Here is a 19,746-nt window from a genome sequence, read left to right as displayed (position 1 = left end):
AGATAGATAGATAGATAGATAGATAGATGGATGGATGGATGGATGGATGGATGGATGGATGGATGGATGGATGGATGGATGGATGGATGGATGGATGGATAAATTCGTAGATGGACGGATGGACGGACGGACGGACGGACGGACGGACGGACGGACGGACAGACAGACAGACAGACAGACAGACAGACAGACAGACATATAGACAGATAGATAGATAGATAGATAGATAGATAGATAGATAGATAGATAGATAGATAGATAGATAGATAGATGGATGGATGGATGGATGGATGGATGGATGGATGGATGGATGGATGGATGGATGGATGGATGGATGGATAAATTCGTAGATGGACGGATGGACGGACGGACAGACAGACAGACAGACAGACAGACAGACAGACAGACAGACATATAGACAGACAGATAGATAGATAGATAGATAGATAGATAGATAGATAGATAGATAGATAGATAGATAGATAGATAGATAGATAGATAGATAGATAGATAGATAGATAGATAGATAGATAAATTGAATGAAAAGAAGAACAGAAAAAAATCAGTCAATACAGAGCTTATAATGATAACTACAATAATTTATCTGACTCTTTTTAGATATTTTATATGTAATAAAAACATCTGATATTAAATCAAAAATATTAATAAATAAATATGATTAAAACAACAGTTCCAACTCCCAGGGACAGAGTATAATAAAATAGTACTACTAATAATAAAAAGGAATATTAAAATAATTTCTGTATTAAAATATCAAAAAGGCATAAAATGAACATTTTACATATTAAAAGTCAAATGTGTTCAAAACAAACTACTAAATAAATAACATTTATGCAAGCATAAAAATGTAAACAAATAAACAAGAAAAAAATACACAAATTAATTAATAAATCAAATATTATATATAATTCTTATAAATAAAACAATAAACAAAGCCATCATTTAATATACTTAGTAGAACAACAATATATTATTTATCAACCTTATTAATATAACACTAATTTGTCAATAAATATCATATATTATCAAATAATAAATGTACAAAGTTAATTAATGCATTTTAAACTAATGAAAATTCATTTATTTTTGTTTATTTTCCTTCAGCTTAGTTGCTTTTTATCAGGGGTCGCCACAGTGGAATAAACTGCCAACTATACCAGCATAGGCTTTATGCAGCAGATGCCTATCCAGCTGCAACCAAGTACTGAGAAAACTAATGAACATAAAAAATTAATAAATAATACATGAAGCATTGATCAATATGGTAAATATTTATAAACAAATGTTTTACTGAATATCATTAAAAATTAGTAAATAAAGCCAACTTTCTGGCCTTTACTTTTTCTTAGATATTGCTAAATCCTTACAGTCGACTGGTTTGCATTTGTTATTACAGATAAACTGGGAGTTGATGAAATGCCTGTGAATGTTTTTAATAGTGGTGTGATAAGTACTCTGGGTCAAAGGACTTTACACAGGAAGTGTTGAATTCTTTGGGAGGCGTGTCGATGCTGACAGGCAAGGACACAGGCCTCAGATTTTGGGATGAGAGGTCATCCGGTAGGCCTTTTCAGCTTTTTCCTCCGCACTGAGTCTCTTACAGCATGCAACTACTGTCCAAACATTGACTCTTTATTGCAAAATTCACCAACTGAGCCACGTGTTTGTAAGGTTGGTGTCATTATTCTGCTTAAGCAGTGACGGATGAACTGTAATGCAGATTTTAGGAATGCTATAGGATAAAATACAGGGGACTGAAGCCCAACTGAATAAATTGTAGAGACACCTATGGTCTGTACTGCTACTGGGGAAATAAAAAGCAGGTTTTTGATTGTCAGGTTAACCTGACCTTACATTGAGATAATGAAATTTACAAGCTCTGCTGATAGCCATAGATCATCACAGAGTTATAAATCATCTTTTTGTTTTTTTTTAAATAATGTATTTATTAGATTTTCAGGCAATACAGATGCAACAAAAAATAATGCAGATGCAAAAAAATAATAATAAGAATAATAGTAATCATAAATCATCATTGAAATGATACCACTTTGCATAAAAAGCAAGCAAGCAAGCAATTAATCAACCAACCAATCAATTGACTGCTCAATCAATCAATCAATCAATCAATCAATCAATCAATCAATCAATCAATCAATCAATCAATCAATCAATCAATCAAACAAACAAACAAACAACTAATCAATAAACCAACTAATCAATCTATCAACCAATCAACCAACCAACCAACCAATTCATCAATGAATAAATGAAAGAATCAATCAATCTATCAACCAACGAACTAATTAATAAATTAACCAACTAATCAACCAACCAACTAATTAATCAATCAACCAACAAATTCATTAATGAATGAATGAATGAATGAATGAATGAATGAATGAATGAAAATATGAATCAATCTAACAACTAACCAACCAACTAATCAATCAGTCAATCAATTAAATAACTGATCAATCAATAAACCAACCAACCAACCAACCAACCAACCAACTAATCAATAACAAACAATTAAATATTTCTTTCTGCTTCGTTTTAGCAAATACTCAAGTCTGTGAAAATGAAATATGATTTTAGACAAACAAACAAACAAACAAACAAACAAATAAGCAAAATAAATAAACAAATAAATGTGTGTGAAGTGCTTTTTTAGAGGAACTTGTGTATTATTTTAGCATGCCTTCGTGCATATGTTGTAATTGTTGGTTATGATATATTGTAGATAAAATAAATGTATTTTTTCACTATATATTTTTTTTAATTGTAAGCACTATGCATTATTGCATAATTATTGTGTATCTATATAAAGTTACTTAAATGTAACAAATGGGTATGTTTTATTGTCGTATTTTAAGGTTTTTTTTTTTTCGTGCACGCGCTGTAATGAATGACCACGCAACATTCCCCGGCCGCGCGCCCCTCCCTGTCGTCGTTGAGCTCAGTGCGCATGCGCAGAGCGCTGTCAGGGCACGGCTCACTCACAGCGACAGTATGGCGGCGGGCTGCTGCTGTAGGGATGCTGCTTACGCCGCTGCCTTCACAATGTGAAAAGGATATCGTCTACTTGTGGAAAGACTGTCACCCCCGAGGCCTGACGCCGTGATCCCGAAAAGATGGCGAGGCTCGCCGATTACTTCGTGGTAGTTGGCTACGATCTGGATAAGAGAGGTAAGAGTGAGACACAGCCAGCGATTCTTCCTCCTCTTCCCCTCCTCCTCCTCCTGATCTCTTAGATTGGAGTGTATTAGTCGCGGTTTATTCGCGGTAAACACGACAGAAGGCGGAGGGAGCTGGACGCGGTGCCGACGCAGCTGATTCCGGCACGGGATGGGCGAGCTACTATCAGCCGCGGATGTCCCAGGCCTCTGGATCTGTACCGCCGAACTCGAAAAGCCGAACCCGAACGAAGTTGCACGAAGCGCGAATTCGACTGTACTTTCTGTTCGGCCTTTCACACGAATCCTTTACAGTTGATAAGAAGTTTGCCAGAGGGTACGGTTTTGTTGTTTTGCCAGGGTGTGACTGTTCTAACAGGGATTTATTAGTGCAATCTTTGCCAACCAGTCTCTGACATGTAGCTGTTTGTTATTTTGACCCAACATTCGTGCGTAGAAATGCAAGAAATTATTGTTAACACATGTCAACAACCCTGAATAACATGCAGCATGGCACTGACACATGTCTGAGCCTTATAAGTTGGCTACCTAGATAAAATTTTTGTACTTCAGAATGCTGTCTTCCTAGTCAAAGCTCTGTATGCCTTTTAAGGCAGAGTTTTTAGTTTAGTTTAAAGCTGTTGCTAAACAAAATGCACACTTGGTAAATATTTCCGTCTAAACTTGCATAACTTTAGTTGTTTTGCAAAACACAAATCTAATTCAAACAATGTCCTGGTCCTGCTAAGCAGAGGCAATGAATGGTGATAAGCACTCTCACTATAAAAGCATCATAAATGTGGTCTTTTTTAATTAATTATGCATGTTATACATAAAGATTTTACCAACAAAGCATACAATTGTAATTTATTTGCCTCTTTTGAGATATGACATCTTGAGTTAAAATTCATGGTTAAAAAGAGCGACGCGGAGAGTTTGCAGAATTTATTCTTTTGAAAAAAAATAAGATCGTAAATAGTCAACTTAAATATTCAAACTATATATTTTTTCTTGCACAGAAAAAAAAAAGTCATGCAGGATTGAAATGACTTTAAAATGAGTATATTTACTTAGATTTTCACTACTTCTAAGTACAACATAAATCTCAAGATGTTAATAAAATGTAGGATCTGTTTTAAGTGCATGGAAATTTACATTTGACTTAGTGAGTTTGAGTGTCTGTAAAATCTCCTGTAAGTGTGTGTTGTTATCCGGAGGCTGAGTGTTTTGGTTAGTGGCCTAGATTCGTGCCATATAATGGTCCCGGTGAGCATGCATAATTTACCATCCCTCATCCGAAGAAAGAAGTTGCTGGAAACTCGCATCAAACCGTTGAAACCTCTATTCAGAGAGCTGCCTCCATGCGTGTCTTATTCATTATTGATGAAGCACACAAAAAACACAGCCTTTTTAACGATAGTATTAGAGACTCTTGAGACAGATATGCATGCTAAAATGCATGTTATGTGCAGTGGTCCGTTGTTTGGTGCGCAAAAAGGCCTTTTGCTTTTTGTTACCAGTGAGGCACAGCTTTTTGCATGTGGCCATACTCGTAGCGGGGCAGGATGTAGAAAGGCTGCACGCTCTGCAGAATGTCTTCCTTTCCTGTTTCTAGCCTGCTGCTGTGTTTCAGCATCTGGTTAGCAGACCTTCGCGTTACAGTAAAGGTGTGTGGGGCAAAAAAAAAAAGCCCTCTTGAAGTTTTTATTTATATGGCCAACTATATCAAAGAAAAAAACTCTTGAAATCCTTTGGATCTGCAGCCGTTCGTGTTGTAGCATGCAATGCAACATGGGGAAACTAAATCAATCTGAATGCTCCTGCTTGAGCCGTTTCTGACATCATAGTGCTGGCTGTTGTGGAAGTGGTTTGACATCACATCCAAAAGTCAAATCTGTGACTGAAGCTGTTGCTACATGTTTCCCGTGTCTTGACATCTGTACATATCACAAGTGATTTTTTTAAAATGAGAAATATGCATAGCAGTCAGTGGATAGGCCTATACTCTTTACTCTATACTACGAATCTCATGATCTTTCTCACTATTTTTCTCAGAAATCTTTCATGTTTTGGACCCATATAAAAGGCAACAATAAGCATCAAGGGATAGTTCACCAAAAAACCTTTAGAATTTTGTATCTTTAGCAAAATCTTTAGCAGAACTGAGCTATATGCACACTGACTTTTATTTTCAGCCAGCCAGCCTCAGCGCTTCCCTCAGAGCTGTCCATTATAAAATTACCACGTTTAAGGTCTGATTTCTTTAAAAGTCAGTGATCTTCACTGCCTGATAGATATACGATATGAAGCGAGTCTCAGACCGGACAAGAAGCACTGCATTAAATTCCATTTTCCTCACCATGTCTTTAAAACATGACAGTTTATTTTACCCCAGTATTTTCAATGTAGTTTCTGCGCTGGCCTGCTGATCCTGATGGCGATCCTGACGTCTTCCATCACATTTTACATTGAACAACTAAATGAATGCTTAGGTCTATTTAATTGAATGTTTTGTAATTCTATTACAACATCGATGCTGTAAAAGGAACCTTATGAAATTGAAAATAGTCACATTAAGCTTTCACCGGAAGTTCATCTTTGGCTGAAAAAAAATAGCAGTGCGTGTACCCTATTGTTGTTAACAAGGTCCAAATCAGCAGCTCTTGGACTCTATTGGCTTTTAGGGAGTGTCCATATTTGGCAGGTGTGTCTTGATTAAAACCAGATTTAACTGCTCTGCTTAGTAAAAAAAAAGTGTGAAGGCTGTCATCTGAACTTGGTGAGCAACAAACAAGTAGACTGAGACTGCTGAGAGAAACAGTCATGGACCGGTCTGCTTTTAAATAGACTATTGTATAGTTTGACTGCAATAAAAATAGAAGTTTATTAAATATAAAGTTTCCCATACAGTTCAGTGCAGGCATTGGAATTTGACTTCTTGACACATATAATAAGCTCATCATGAATTGAACATGCTTATAAAAAAACAACAACAAAAGTACAGAAATCTCATGCACGCACACACAATGAGTGCATTTTTGAAAAATGCTCTAGACTATTCGTGAAATGTGTATTCTTAGTAGGATTGTTTGAGCATCGATATCGCAATGTGTGCTGCCGCAATAGTCACATTGCAGTATTAGATTGTCTATTAAAAGATAAAGATATTGTAAAGCATTACTCTTAGAATTATTTATACAATGATGGCCATGTTATTTTACATTTGATTGGTCAACTTCTGTACTTGAATACTGTCAGACTCCCCAGGAAACCATAAAGCACTTTTATTTTGCTCTATCATATTTATATATGCTTGTCGTTTATTATATTTTATGTAGATGCACTGCATAAAAAAAGCTTGATCATCCCAGTCGATCTCATATATTGAAATCTTTCCAAATAGAGATATTCAGATCGTCGCAGCAAAACAAAATATCGCAATGTCAGATTTTTCTAATAGCTTTCAGCCCTTATTCTTAGTGTTTGAAAGTTTTATCAATTTTTAATGCTTTATTTTTATTGTTACTCGATACTGTTTTTTCTTCGGTATCTGTTTTGTGTAAAGCGCTTTGAGAATTAAGTTTTAAAGGTGTTATATAAAATAAATAATTATAATTTAGTCTAACACACTGTTTTGAATGTTCGGTAGATACTGTTGAAAAATAAAAGCCATTTTACTAAATGCATCAAAAGTATGAAACCAAATTAACCTCACTATAAGTGTGAACACAACCAAATTGTATTTAAATAGCACTGAAACAAACCAAGTTTGTAAATAGTGACACAATGATATATTTATGCATTTACAAAAACACAGTTTTTCAAAATCTGCAGAAGATAAAGCCAAATCATTCATCCTCACGTAAAAAAGTCAGCCATATACAGGGTGGGCCATTTAGATGGATACACCTCAGTGTTTTCTCTAGGATTTATTCCAGCTGTGGTGGCAGGCCATTTTTTTTACACAGATCTACCTGTGGCGTTATTTAAATGACAAATGTCGTGAGCGCAGTATAAGAAGTCGAGATCGCATTTATGTAGTAACCTACGAGCATGTGAATCTCTTTGCTTGCGCGCTGATTTCCTTTGCAAAATGCCCTCTCAAATATAAGCCGCTTCAAGAGCGCGCAGATCTTCTTGTGCGCTCTCAAACAAACGCTGCTGAGTGCGATTTAGCGCGTTTATTTAACGAGTATGTCTCCAGTATTTATTAGATTTGCTAGGAATATTTATGAATATCTCCAATAGACCTACAGAGTAGCATTAATGCGTCCTGAAGTAAAGTGAAACGGCTAGGCTAAACGTTGTGTTTGCTGGCCTCACGTATCACACACGCGTCAGCCAGCACGTAACCTTAAAGGGGTAAACAAATGACGCACAGCACTGCTACTGTTACAGAAAAGTTCACTTACCCTTTAATACGTTTTGGTGCGATTATTACCCGCTATTAAAAAAATAAAATGTTTTGAATGAGAAGCTGTAATGTAGCCGTGGCAGGATGAATTTTGGTGTGGCGCCCCGCCATGGAAGAATGAATGTAGCGGAAACCATGCACCTTAATAAAATGGGAATGGTTGGTGATATTAGTGTCCTGTTTGTGGCACATTAGTATATGTGAGGGGGCTTATAAATAACTCATGAAAGAATAAAGTTACGTTTAAAACCAAGCGCACCATTGTTTTTCTTGTGAAATTCCCAATAAGTTTATTAAGGTATATCCATATAAATAGCCACCCTGTAGATGAGGTGCAATGTTTGGGTACACTGTCCCTTTAACTCCCTTAATATTTATGTCTACCCAACACGTGTCTTGAGAGGTGTCATATCTCCAAAACCATGCAGTGAATGTGAACCTGCGCATGTTTCAGGGGATTTTCATGAAGTGCTGTTTAAGTGGCGTGTACTTCGCACCCAGAGGGCCCGATCTCTTAAATGAGAGCCTGCAATCTTTGTTTTGTTTACCAGTGGAGAGCAGCGTCAAACTGACCCAAGGGCCGTGTCCCTGTCTCTGACCCCTTTAGATGTAGTCTCCATCATTCACCCACACCCCCCGCTGTCAAGTTTCTTCCATCCCCAAAGTCTTGAGCCAGAATGGAGGGCATGTGAGCTGTCAGGGTGGAGCGTCTGTTGTGAAACTGCGTAACAACACTCGGTTGATTTCCAGGCCCTGCGAGATGAATGCTGTTGAATAGGATCCTCTGACCGAGGGGGCTTTCTGTTTAAAAACAGGAAATGGGAGTTGAGGCTCTTGGGAGAAGACATGATCGAGTGAGAATCCAGATTGTCCTCGGTGTGCAGAGTGAGAAAATGGAGGTCCAGAAGTTTGGGGTGGGTTTCTCTACAAGTGGACATCCATGAAAATGTCTTTCGGGGTGCTGAGTACAGCTCCCCCTTCTTTCTCTCCCTCTTGCGCCTCTCTTTCTCTCTCTCTTGTTGCTTTTTTTTCTTGGGAGGAGCTCAGTTGAACACAGAGAGGCCCGTAACAAAAGAGGAGAGCGTTTGTTCTGCGGCACAGGCTTTGTAAGAGTTGTCTCTAACGGTCCGTTTTCTTGTTTAACCCCTGCATGCTGTGAAAAATGAAAGAGGCACGTGATCAAGTAACACAGAAATTCGTATTTGACACTGACTGGCGTACAACATACAATACAACATGCAATTACATTCTTTAAACCACATAGTATATATATAAACAGACAGTTATAACCAGCCATTGAATGTAAGTGTTCATCTAGATTTGTTTGTGATTTGTGAAGGAAATGCGAGTTGTACTGGACGCTGCAAAAGTCACTGACACAATGTTAGGGTGTTGTAAGTGGTTGTCAGGACTTTGGGGTGCAGATGAATAGGTGGAGCCAAATGATGTCCAGGATCTGTTTCTTTTTAGTGAAACCAAAGTTTACAGCTGGACTAGTGTGACCCACTTTTCAGACTCAAATAACTTGCTAAAAGTGATCCTTTTAGCAAGTTTAAAGGATCTGATATACTATAAGTGTAATCATAAACATCTGCATAAAGTCATTGCAAAACGATTTGTTTCTGGAGTTTGAAACAGCTTGCCAATTTGAGTGCTTTAATGCATTTTTTATAATTGTGTTTATCGAATTTTCACAATAAAGACATAACAACACATTTCATTGACTTCAAGTCATTGACTTCTACTATTTTTATTTGTTTAAAGAACACAGATTTCCCTACAATTTAAATCAGCACCTTTTCTGCTGGAGATAATGTTGTCCTAAAAAGTAAAAAAAAAAAAAAAAAAACATTAAAAAAATCTTACATATATTGTTGGAATGGTATAGCAGAAAATTGTGGTGTTTTTAAAACCTTAACTTTTCCAAACCGCAGTATACCTTAAAAATGCTTATCGTCCCATGTGTACTCAAGTTATCCTTTTAGCAAGTTTGAAGGACCTGATATACTTTAAGTGAAATCATAACCATCTGTATAAAATCATTGCAAAAATTTGATTCTGGAGTTTGAAGCAGCTTGCCAAAGTGAGTGCTTTAATGCATTTTTTCATTTGTATAATAATGTTTATTGAGTTTTCACAATAATACAGACATAATACTTATTCAAAAGACACGCAAAGAAAAATGTCAAAACAAGGGAGAAAAAAGATAAAAGAAAAACAAGAAGCTCTGATTATACATAAAACAGGAGTACCCCAAATAAAACATGTCAGAAAAAGGGCTTTAATGCATTTTAATTGAATACTAGGTGATTGGTATTTTTTATGGAGGGCAATCTAGGACAAAATCTTAAAACGAAATGTGTGGAATTTGATCATGGACAGTTTAATAAATTGGCAATATTGAACTGCTTTGACCTTTCTTTAGTATGTCTAGACACGCACAGTTTGACGTTTTAAAGTGAAAGATATTATAACATTAGGATCTATACTTGCCTGTATGCAGTCACAAAATCCTTCATGAATAAACGTTAGATTTATCGTTTGTGTACATATTCTGCCCATATGCAAAAATAGTCTTCAAACAGGGGTGCCTAAACTCAGTTCTGTTCTGCAGATTTTAGCTCCAATTTACCTCAACAAACCCACATGGATATTTCTAGAAAGCCTAGTAAGAGCTTGATTAGCTAGCCCAGGTGTGTCTATTTGGGGTTGGAACTAAACTTTGCAGGACACCGGCCCTCCAGGACCGAGTTTGGGCACCCCTGGCTTAAAGGGTTAGTTCACCCAAAAATGAAAACTCTGTCATCTTTAATTCAACTTTTGCATGTTCCCTACTGTACCAGATGTTGTCTTTTTGTCTTTGATTGAGCACAAAAAATATGTTTTGAAGAAAGCTGTCATTGACTTCAGAGTGTTTGTTTTTCCTACTATGGGAGTCAATGGTTACAGGTTTTCAGCATACTCATAATAACTTCTTCAACAGAATGAAGAACCTCAAATAGGTTTGAAACCACTTGAAGTTGAAGTAAATGAGGTAATGTTTCTTTTGGGTGAACTATCCCTTTAAATACATCAGCTTTACTCGTGCTTGTTGACGCATTTGCTGTGTTGACATTTAAATTTCACATGATTTGAAATACTTTTGTCCCTGTTTGCCTTCCATACATTCGGTCAAATCAGACAAACAGAATTTATTACAAAGTGTGACTCCTAAATCAATTAAGTTACAGTTTTTATTTATATAATATGAATCAATGTAGCTAAAATATCTCAAATAATATGTTTTTAAACAATTACTGACATATTTTGACAAAGCAATTTAACTAGTGCACTAAAATAATATTCATTGGATTTATTCTATGTTTTTAAAATGGTTGCAAAAAGTTTATGTGTGCTGAATTTAAACAAACAAATTCATTTTATTAATGTTCAACTTAATTTATTTGTTTAAATTCAGCACATATAAATTGTTTGCAACCATTTATCTTAAAAAAAATGGAGTAACTCCAATGAACATTTATTTTTCAGTGTACAAATGGTGCAGGCCAAGGAACAAACAGTGCCAAAAGGGGTGGCCTACCCACAGCGGCCCGCCTTTAACAGATCAGCTCCCTGTCCGCCTTAGATAAACGCACACTGACTCAGCCGGACGTCTAGAAATATTCACCAGTGAAGTACAGATTCTCATTCATAAGAAGAATAAGGCCGAAGGGGGCCATGGCGTGATACGCCGGCCGCTCTGTGTTACCATGACTCCCTATTTCTGGTCATCTGGCTGGACTATAAACGCCTCTGTGCCGAGGAATAGGGTGGCTGGGGCCGAGGATACAGAAGCCCGGTCCCCATGCCTGCAGCGTATGGCCGCAAAAGCTCTGTTGGCCAGCTGGTGGATGAATACGCCTCATTCATGTGGCAGCCGAGGGGCTAGAGGGCAATGGAGATTGGCCTCATTCTGAGAGACACGGGCGCTGAGTGCACACACACACTTTTTTTCTCCTCTCTTTTTGTCTTTACAATAGTTTGCAGACATTTGATTGTATGAATATGCACAGTAACACCGTAGACCAAATCAAATATATGCTTTAGAAACTCCTTGTTGTTAAGTTTGATTATGAATGTGGTGAAGTCATATGATGGTGCTGTGCTGCTGTTCCAGAGAGTTTCAGAGGTCAGTTGATTGAACCGTCATGTGGTCTGCATTGTCATCTTGTATACATTGATCTTGTACGTGTTCTTTGTAAGTCTTAATGCAGACTAAAAAAAAAAAGGATTTGGAGTGAAGCATTGAATGTCACTATAGTTGTGTAGCGGGCTAATGTGGACAGGTTTTTGTCAATTTTTTGGCAGTGACTTGTAATAATCTTTGTTTTTTTTGTGCATTTATTTCACTTGAAGGTGTTTGTGAATTAATTTAATAGTCATAGAGATATATGTATAACATAGAGATAAGTATAACTATATTATATGATTATTATGTGATTTATATATATATATATATATATATATATATATATATATATATATATATATATATATATATATATATATACACACACACACGCACGCACGCACGCACACACACACAATAATCAGATCTGGTAATGGACTGTGGTGAGCAGTGACTGGTTAATAGCTGTTTGTATTCTTCATATCCAGAGGTCTGCTGGGTCAATGAGCCGTCTCTTCTGCAGAGGTCAGATCGGGAAGGGGGGAGTGAGGTCTTCAGGCCCGCAAACCTTTCATGGTCTTCCCTGGTATTTTGGGAATGCGTCCCTCACCCCCTCCTAGAGCCCTCGGGTGGAGACTGAAGATCTTGTTCTCCACATGCCTATGGGGTTGTGGATAGTAATTCTTCTAAATCCTCTTTTTTTTCCCATTACTGACCCACTGGATTATATTTGGGGGTCTTTGGCATTGTGGCTGTTGGGATTCTGAATTAAAGTCTGATGTCACACCCTTTCTGGCTTAATCTCGGGTTCTGAAGCAGCCCACTCTGTCCTGATTGGTCGAGAGTGGACTCTGAAATTCATTGGTGGAAAGAGCAACTCCTTTGCAAAAAACTGATTGGTTGGTTGGGTAAAGCTTAATGCTCTCATGTGGTTAGTAGGATATTCGGGGTCTTTTCTGGGGGGTTTCCCTTCATCAAAGATCATTTTGATGCATCAGTTTACAGGCTGTAAAAATAGCCTGTTTGGTAAAAACTGTTTTCGTTTGTTTAGATTTAAAAAAAATAATAATATAAGGATATAAATATACTATTACTACTACAGCAAAGAAATATCAAAATACAATAATAGTTTCAATAATATCTCCCTAATAATTTCTTTCTTAAAAATGATTTAAATTGGAAGTTTTTTTAAAAGCGTTATTAAATTTGTTCATTTAAAATGATCAAAAGTGACAGCAGAATAAACAGTATTTCCACAAAAAAAAGTTATTTTGGTGCTTCAATTTTTAAGGCAGATTTGTGAAAGTAGTTTTTTTGTGTGTTTTTGTTTGGTTTTATGCTTAATTCTTCATATAAAAATATAACTATGACTCCTAATATCAGTTATTCTGATAAATAATTATAAAATAACAATAATAACAACAAGTAATATTGAAATCAAATGTATTTTTTAGAGCTCAGTACTGTAGTGTATAACTAATTTCTGTCTTTGTGTTTAGTTTTAATTCCTTAATTAACATATACTTCACCAAGGCTTATGCACATTATATATTTGTTTTCCTTAAATTTCATTTAAACTATTGTGATTGTTTCTCACTGTTTTCTCTTTGCAGTTGGCAAGTGTTCATTTTGCACCCTGATTTAGTTATTATAAGTTGTTGTTGTATTTTTTTTTTTTTTTTTATATATATCTGAGTCATATAACAGACATGAATCATTCATGCACCAAGAGAGGCAGTGCTCTTGAATTCTTAGTTAAAAGCAGGAGAAGCTTTAATGACAAAATAACCTAGCAAAAATCAATGCCAAGCAAAAAAGGTTAATAGGTACTATAAAAAGGTTAATAGATATTCTTGTGTATCAATATTAATCTGTATTAGCGGCTCTCAATCATGGTCCTTGTGACCCCCCGCTCTGTTTATTTAAATGTCTCTTGTTTTTGATGCACCTGATTCAGATTGAACTATATTCAGATCGACATATTCCCAAAGGGTTCTGTCTAAAATCACCTGCTACTACTACATTTAAATTAGAATTTACTACAGAACCGTTAAAAAAGTATGCCCTTTATAGTATGAATGTGAGTAGTATGATTGGAATTTGGATGTACTACATCCTGCATTTGTCATTATCATGTGACCTACCTGCGTCAGTTGCGTCACTTCACTCCCATTTATGATTTCTCTTACATTGCATTATGGGATAACGTAGCGCATACTGTTTTTCAAATACTATAAATTTGGACATACTACTTATTCACGCATTTAGCAGATGCTTTTATCCAAAGTGAACACAAAACCGGGGAGCAGTTTGGGGTTTGGTGCCTTGCTCAAGGGAATCATCTGAGCCGTGGTATTCCCACCGACAATCCCTGCTGGTACCGGGACCTAAACCTGCATCCTTTGGATCACAAGTCCAACTCTCTAACCAACACTGTTTACGGCATCTTAAATTTTTACAAAAGTCACACCTTCTATACATTAATAACCTTTCAATTGAACTCTCTTTCAATTGGAATTATGGCAGAAAATGTTGGCATGTCCACTTTGCAGGGCACTTGCGGTCAAATGGAGCAAACCTCTCAAGTGATGAGAGAAACATACAAATTATGGACCAAGACTGAGAACTGATGATCTATATAATCTGTAACATGCTGTCAGTGATTACAGTAGTCAGTGGTCATCATTGTATATGAAAAATACACATATCTTTGTTGTATCTTTATTAAATATCATATCTTTAATAAATAATCTAATCCAATATGACTATTGCAGATACACACATTGCAATATCGATGCTCAAATAAACAATATATTGTTCAGCCCTACTAGTATGTAGTATTTGTGTGCAGCTCTGTATTATGTAATATCTTACACCATAGACATGCTAATCGACACTTTCTCACAGTGTGTAGGCTGATAGACGTCAACCATTTTTTTATTTTGCCTATTTTATGTCTATGTCTATTTTTACGACCACATGCTCTTCTATTTTTCTTCTCTATGCACTTTGCCGGTACTAATAATCTCTTTACTCGATCTAAACATCAGTCACAGCCTCATATCCGCTGGCTGCCTCACATTTGGATAACCCACATGCTCATTTCACTTCTACTTTCCATATGATTTCCAAACCTGGTTGGAAGGCTTGGAATTTCTGCATTGGTGGAATGCCTAACCAGTGACGTCTGCATTATGTAAGCAGAAGAAGTCCAAGTGCGTTTATTTAGTTTGCCGTTCGAATTGCATGCAGGATATCTGTCACAAAATGAGCTTTAGTTCTTTGCAATGTTTAATTATTGATACAAGAAGGTGTACATGGTACCTACGGCGTACCTGCTTATCTGTTAGTAGATGGAGTTCAATATATTAAAGTGTGTGTAAGAGAAGGGGTGTCTGTTTATTTAGTGTCGTAAAGTGATTAGTGTGCGTATCCTTGTAAGGGCATGGCTGATATTTGTTTTATTCATCATGTTAGATTAACAGCTATGATGTATTGTAATTTATGTTGCATGAACAAGTGGAATATAAGTAATTAGCAAACTAAGGACTTTATCTATTCTTTGTGTTCAAGAGAACAAAATTAACACTTTCTGGGAAACAGACACCAAATTTAATAATAATAATAATTCCTTACATTTTATATTGCTTTTTTCTGGACACTCAAAGCACTTTACACATTTTTTGGGGGGAATCTCCTCATACACCACCAGTGTGCAACATCTACCTGGATGACATGACTGCAGCCATATTGCACCAGACTGCACACCACACACCAGCTGATTGGTGGAGAGGAGCCAATTATGATATGGGGATGTTTAGGAGGCCATGATGGACAGAGGCCAGTGGGAAAATTTGACCAGAGTGCTGGGGTTAAACCCCTACCCTTTTTCTAAGCACATCCTGGGATTTTTAACAACCACAGAGAGTCAGGACCTCGGTTTAACATCTCATCTGAAAGAACGTGCTCACTGAGCAGTATAGAGTATCCTTCACTATACTGGGGTGTTAGGACCCACACAGACCACAGGTTGAGCACCCCCTGCTGGCCTCACTAACACCACTTTTGGCAGCAACCTAGCTTTCCCATGTGGTCTCCCGGCACAGCCCTGGTTAGCTTCAGTGGGCGACCATGTGAGAGTTGCAGAGAGCTAGATGCTTTTGTTATATCAATACTAAAAGAGAAAGCCAGAAGCTAAGAAACCACTGTAGCTCGTTTTTCTAGCTTATTTCTAGCTTATTTATTTTTTTCATGGTTTCATTTTAGTCTTATTGCACAAAATGTATATTTTTCAAAAGTTTAGGTTAAAACATTATTATTGTGTCTAAAAATAAATAACTGTTTTTGAAAACATGGCATCTTTTTACTATTTATTGCTATAAATTATCTCGTTTTTATTTTAAATTTGCAAGAAATGTTATCAGTAGTTAACAGAATAAAACGATGTGGAGCGTGTATTTTTTATGTAAGCGTGTAAGTTTTATTTATGGAGAAACCACTGCAGTGTTTGTCTGAGATCATTAGTCTACCAAAATGTGTATATTCCATACAAAATATGAAGCTGATTGGTCATTTCTTGACCTGTGATTCGAGTCTAGCAGGTCGTGATTCGTGTTTGCGTCATTCTGAAGATGTTTTCAAATGGGTGTTTTTGGAAGGCACGAGAGCGTCATGCTAGCGTAAGCCGCATCCCTCAATTGGAAATAACAAATTTGCGCGCAGAAAAGATGTGATGTGTGAACAACCGCCGTTATTTCAATTACCAGCAGACTTTCTTGCACAGACATGCTGGATTCACCTGATTTGTTGACAAATGGGTTGCTGATTCATTCTTTGGCAGATCGTGGGTCCTTCGCTGGGTGTTTTCTCTTTTAAAAAAAACTCTCCAAAGATGTCTGTTTCTTACTTATTTTGCTAGCTTTTGAGTTCATTTTTGGCACTCAAGTTACCGAGATGTAACCTAGAGAATATGGTCATTTTTAAAATAAAATGATTTACAAAATAAAAGATCATTCAGACTCAGATAATAAATCACCTGAAAATAATTAATGACGTCCTCTGCGGCCCAGTACCAATTGATTCATGAACCGGTATCGGTCCGCAGCCCGGGGGGTTGGGGACCACTGCTTTAATTCACAGTCTAGAATCTGCTCATAGAAAAAACACATTTTAAACGTATTCAAACAAGCTCATAATCGCTGCTGCATGACAGTGAGGAGGGCAAAAAAATAGTCTAATAATGTGGCCCTAACAGGCAAATAAAAAGCTCATTAAAGTCATTGCAATGTTTCTCGCCCACCTCTAATCCTTGTTAACGCAGCGGTTAATGCCTCTGTGTCAGTGCGGGTGAGAGTGTTTATCCATAATCTAAATAAAACTCGATTTATGTCTCATGCTGTGACATTAGTTTGCCATAGAAGCCCAAAAGCTCTTTAAAGCTTTCTGGAAAGACCTGTACACTAGTCCACTGCAAAACCAAAATACCCGACCTAAAATATCAAAACCACAGGGCTTTGCATTTAACACAGACAGGAGAGACACCAAGGTTTTCAAACATCACTGACGTCATTGTGGCTGAGAAAACTAATCTAAAATATTGTGCTGATTATTATTTTTTTCATTATGAGTGACCTCAAAAGCCATGTTGTATTTCTAGAAGTAACGAGGTGTTGTTTTGTTGTCGAAACACCAGTGTTCACTCTGGAAATTGTCTTGAGGCTCGAGTATTTCCTCTATTGAAAAAGCAGCCAGGGCTGAATGCGGTTGTGGGACGGGTGGTTGCTGGCGTGCAGGAAGGATGTGAGTTTGTTGAAGAGCTTTTCTGCGCAGAGAGAAAAGAAAGAAAACTGCTCAATGTATCCCAGAGCAACAGCAGATTTTGGCAGATGCTGTTCTTTCAATGCAAGTCCACCCCAGAATGACCGAGGCCAGGAGTTTGTTTCTGAATAAGTACAAGGTGCTTTCAGCCATTTACTTACTGTTTTTTTTGCCCATTCTAAAAAGAAAAAAGGATGTGGAGCATCATTTACAGATCACGTTAATTACCCACTTTGGAACTGACCCTACTGTTGTTTTACTTTTTTCATTTAACTTTTACATATTTAGTTCAACAGGACATCATGTGCTGCTATTCAAAATTAAATAATTTGCTCTATAAAGTACAGTGCCACAAAAGTCAAATTTCCTGTGGTGAGAGCAAGGCAAAAGGAGTGACAAGCCTATTATATTTACAAATATCTTACCAAACAAAATGTGCTGTGACTACCGCCTCTCCCCATACAGGGTATGCATAATTGGCTGTTCAAAAGTGAAAGTAAAAAGTGAGCATGCATTCAAAAATGCTTTCAGCACACCATAACCCTAATTCTATATAATTGGTAACTGTATACAGTATTTACCCTCACAGTATTACCTGTTTTGTCCAAAATTTTATTTACTAGTCTAAAAATGTTAAGTAACATCTAGCCCTTTTCTTTTGAATGAAACCTCACAAACGGGGGCTCGTCCGGGATTGAGCAGTTGGTAATTATATACTGTATTTGCCCTTACAGTATTACTGGTTTTGTCAAATTGTATTTACTGGTGTAAAATTTTTTAATAAGTAACATCTAGTCCTTTTATTTAGAATAAAACCTCACAAATGGGGACTCGTCCGGGATTAAGCATTGGTAATTACATACAGTATTTGCCCTCTCAATGTTACCGGTTTTGTCCAAAATTATATTTACTGGTGTAAACATTTTATAAAGTAACATCCAGCCCTTTTCTTAAAAATGGAACCTCACAAATGGGGGGCTCATCAGGGATTGAGCACCTGGTAATTAAATACAGTGTTTGCCCTTACAGTATTACCAGTTTTGTCAAATTTTGTTTACTGGTGTAAAAATGTTTATAAAGTAACATCTAGCGCTTTTCTTTAAAATTAAACCTCACAAATGGGGGTTCATCCGGGATTAAGCAATTGTTAATTATATACAGTATTTACCCTCACAGTATTACTGGTTTTGTCCAAAATTGTACTTACTGGTTTAAAAAGGTTTAGAAAGTAACATCTAGCCCGTTTCTTTAGAATGAAACCTCACAAATGGGGGCTCGTCCGGGATTAAGCAATACTTTATTGAATCAAAATGAAGCCAAATAGTGTTATGGAGCGATACTTACATAAAATATCAAATTATATAAACTTAAAGCGAAACATAACAAACTAAAATAAATTATGATATTTTAAAAACAGTAAATATTTACAAAACAAAGGCATATTTACAAAGAATGGATTATTTTTGCACTATTGGATATTTATGGGTTTAAGGACCAAAATATAATACTGTTTTGTCCTTAAAAGATTGTTTTAACAAACTTTTGTACTTAAAGTGAAATAAATGTATCAAAGCAAATGAGAGTGGCAGATTTAACCTCCAATAAACCAATTTTTTCCTATTAGCAATAACAAAATGATAAGCACTGTTGTCATAACCGTGTATCAGTATGCAATAATTTAGATTTAAATATTCAGTCCCCTTTAATATGGACATTTAGTATTCTCTTTCCATTTTAAGCAGCCCGTCTGCCCATTTTAGGTCATGACCTGGCAGTTGAGAACTGCTGCTATAGATGGTGGTTGATAACTTCCTGTGTCTACCCACCTAGCATGCGCTCTACTCCCTGACACACTTAACCGTGGCCTCTCAGGTCGTCGCAGCCATGGCGACAAACTGTTTTGACAACGTGAGGAGCAGGCCATACACGCTGGCTGAGGTTTCGTGGTTTTGAGACATCGCCAAGTCTTTGTTGAGAATCCAGCTTGAACTCTTAAAGAGACCGGTTTTAAGAATATACCCATATTAATTCCTGAAAAGATAGCGAGGCATTCTTTGTGCTATTGAGAACTTTGCAATACCACCCAGTCTCTACACTTCGCAGGCCAACATACTTGTTTTTTGTCGCCCCACCCGCATGCGCTAACACAC

The 19,746-nt window shown here is 36.8% G+C and overlaps 1 protein-coding gene across 5 annotated transcripts in view; it reads left to right on the top strand.

Moving 5' to 3' along the window:
* The first annotated feature begins 2,999 nt into the window (after positions 1 to 2,999).
* sbf1 (SET binding factor 1) overlaps positions 3,000 to 19,746 on the top strand; it is a 73,843-nt gene continuing 57,096 nt past the window's right edge. For all 5 annotated transcript variants that reach the window (XM_056455926.1, XM_056455923.1, XM_056455922.1 and 2 more), the window contains exon 1: positions 3,000 to 3,210. In XM_056455926.1, coding sequence (XP_056311901.1) covers positions 3,156 to 3,210 — 55 coding nt within the window. In that variant the 5' untranslated portion in view covers positions 3,000 to 3,155. The remainder of the gene's footprint in view (positions 3,211 to 19,746) is intronic.

Source organism: Danio aesculapii, chromosome 4 (assembly GCF_903798145.1).
Source record: "Danio aesculapii chromosome 4, fDanAes4.1, whole genome shotgun sequence".
NCBI lineage: Eukaryota > Metazoa > Chordata > Actinopteri > Cypriniformes > Danionidae > Danio > Danio aesculapii.
Note: the sequence above shows the minus strand (reverse complement) of the source record. Positions and strands in the feature narration are given on the sequence as shown.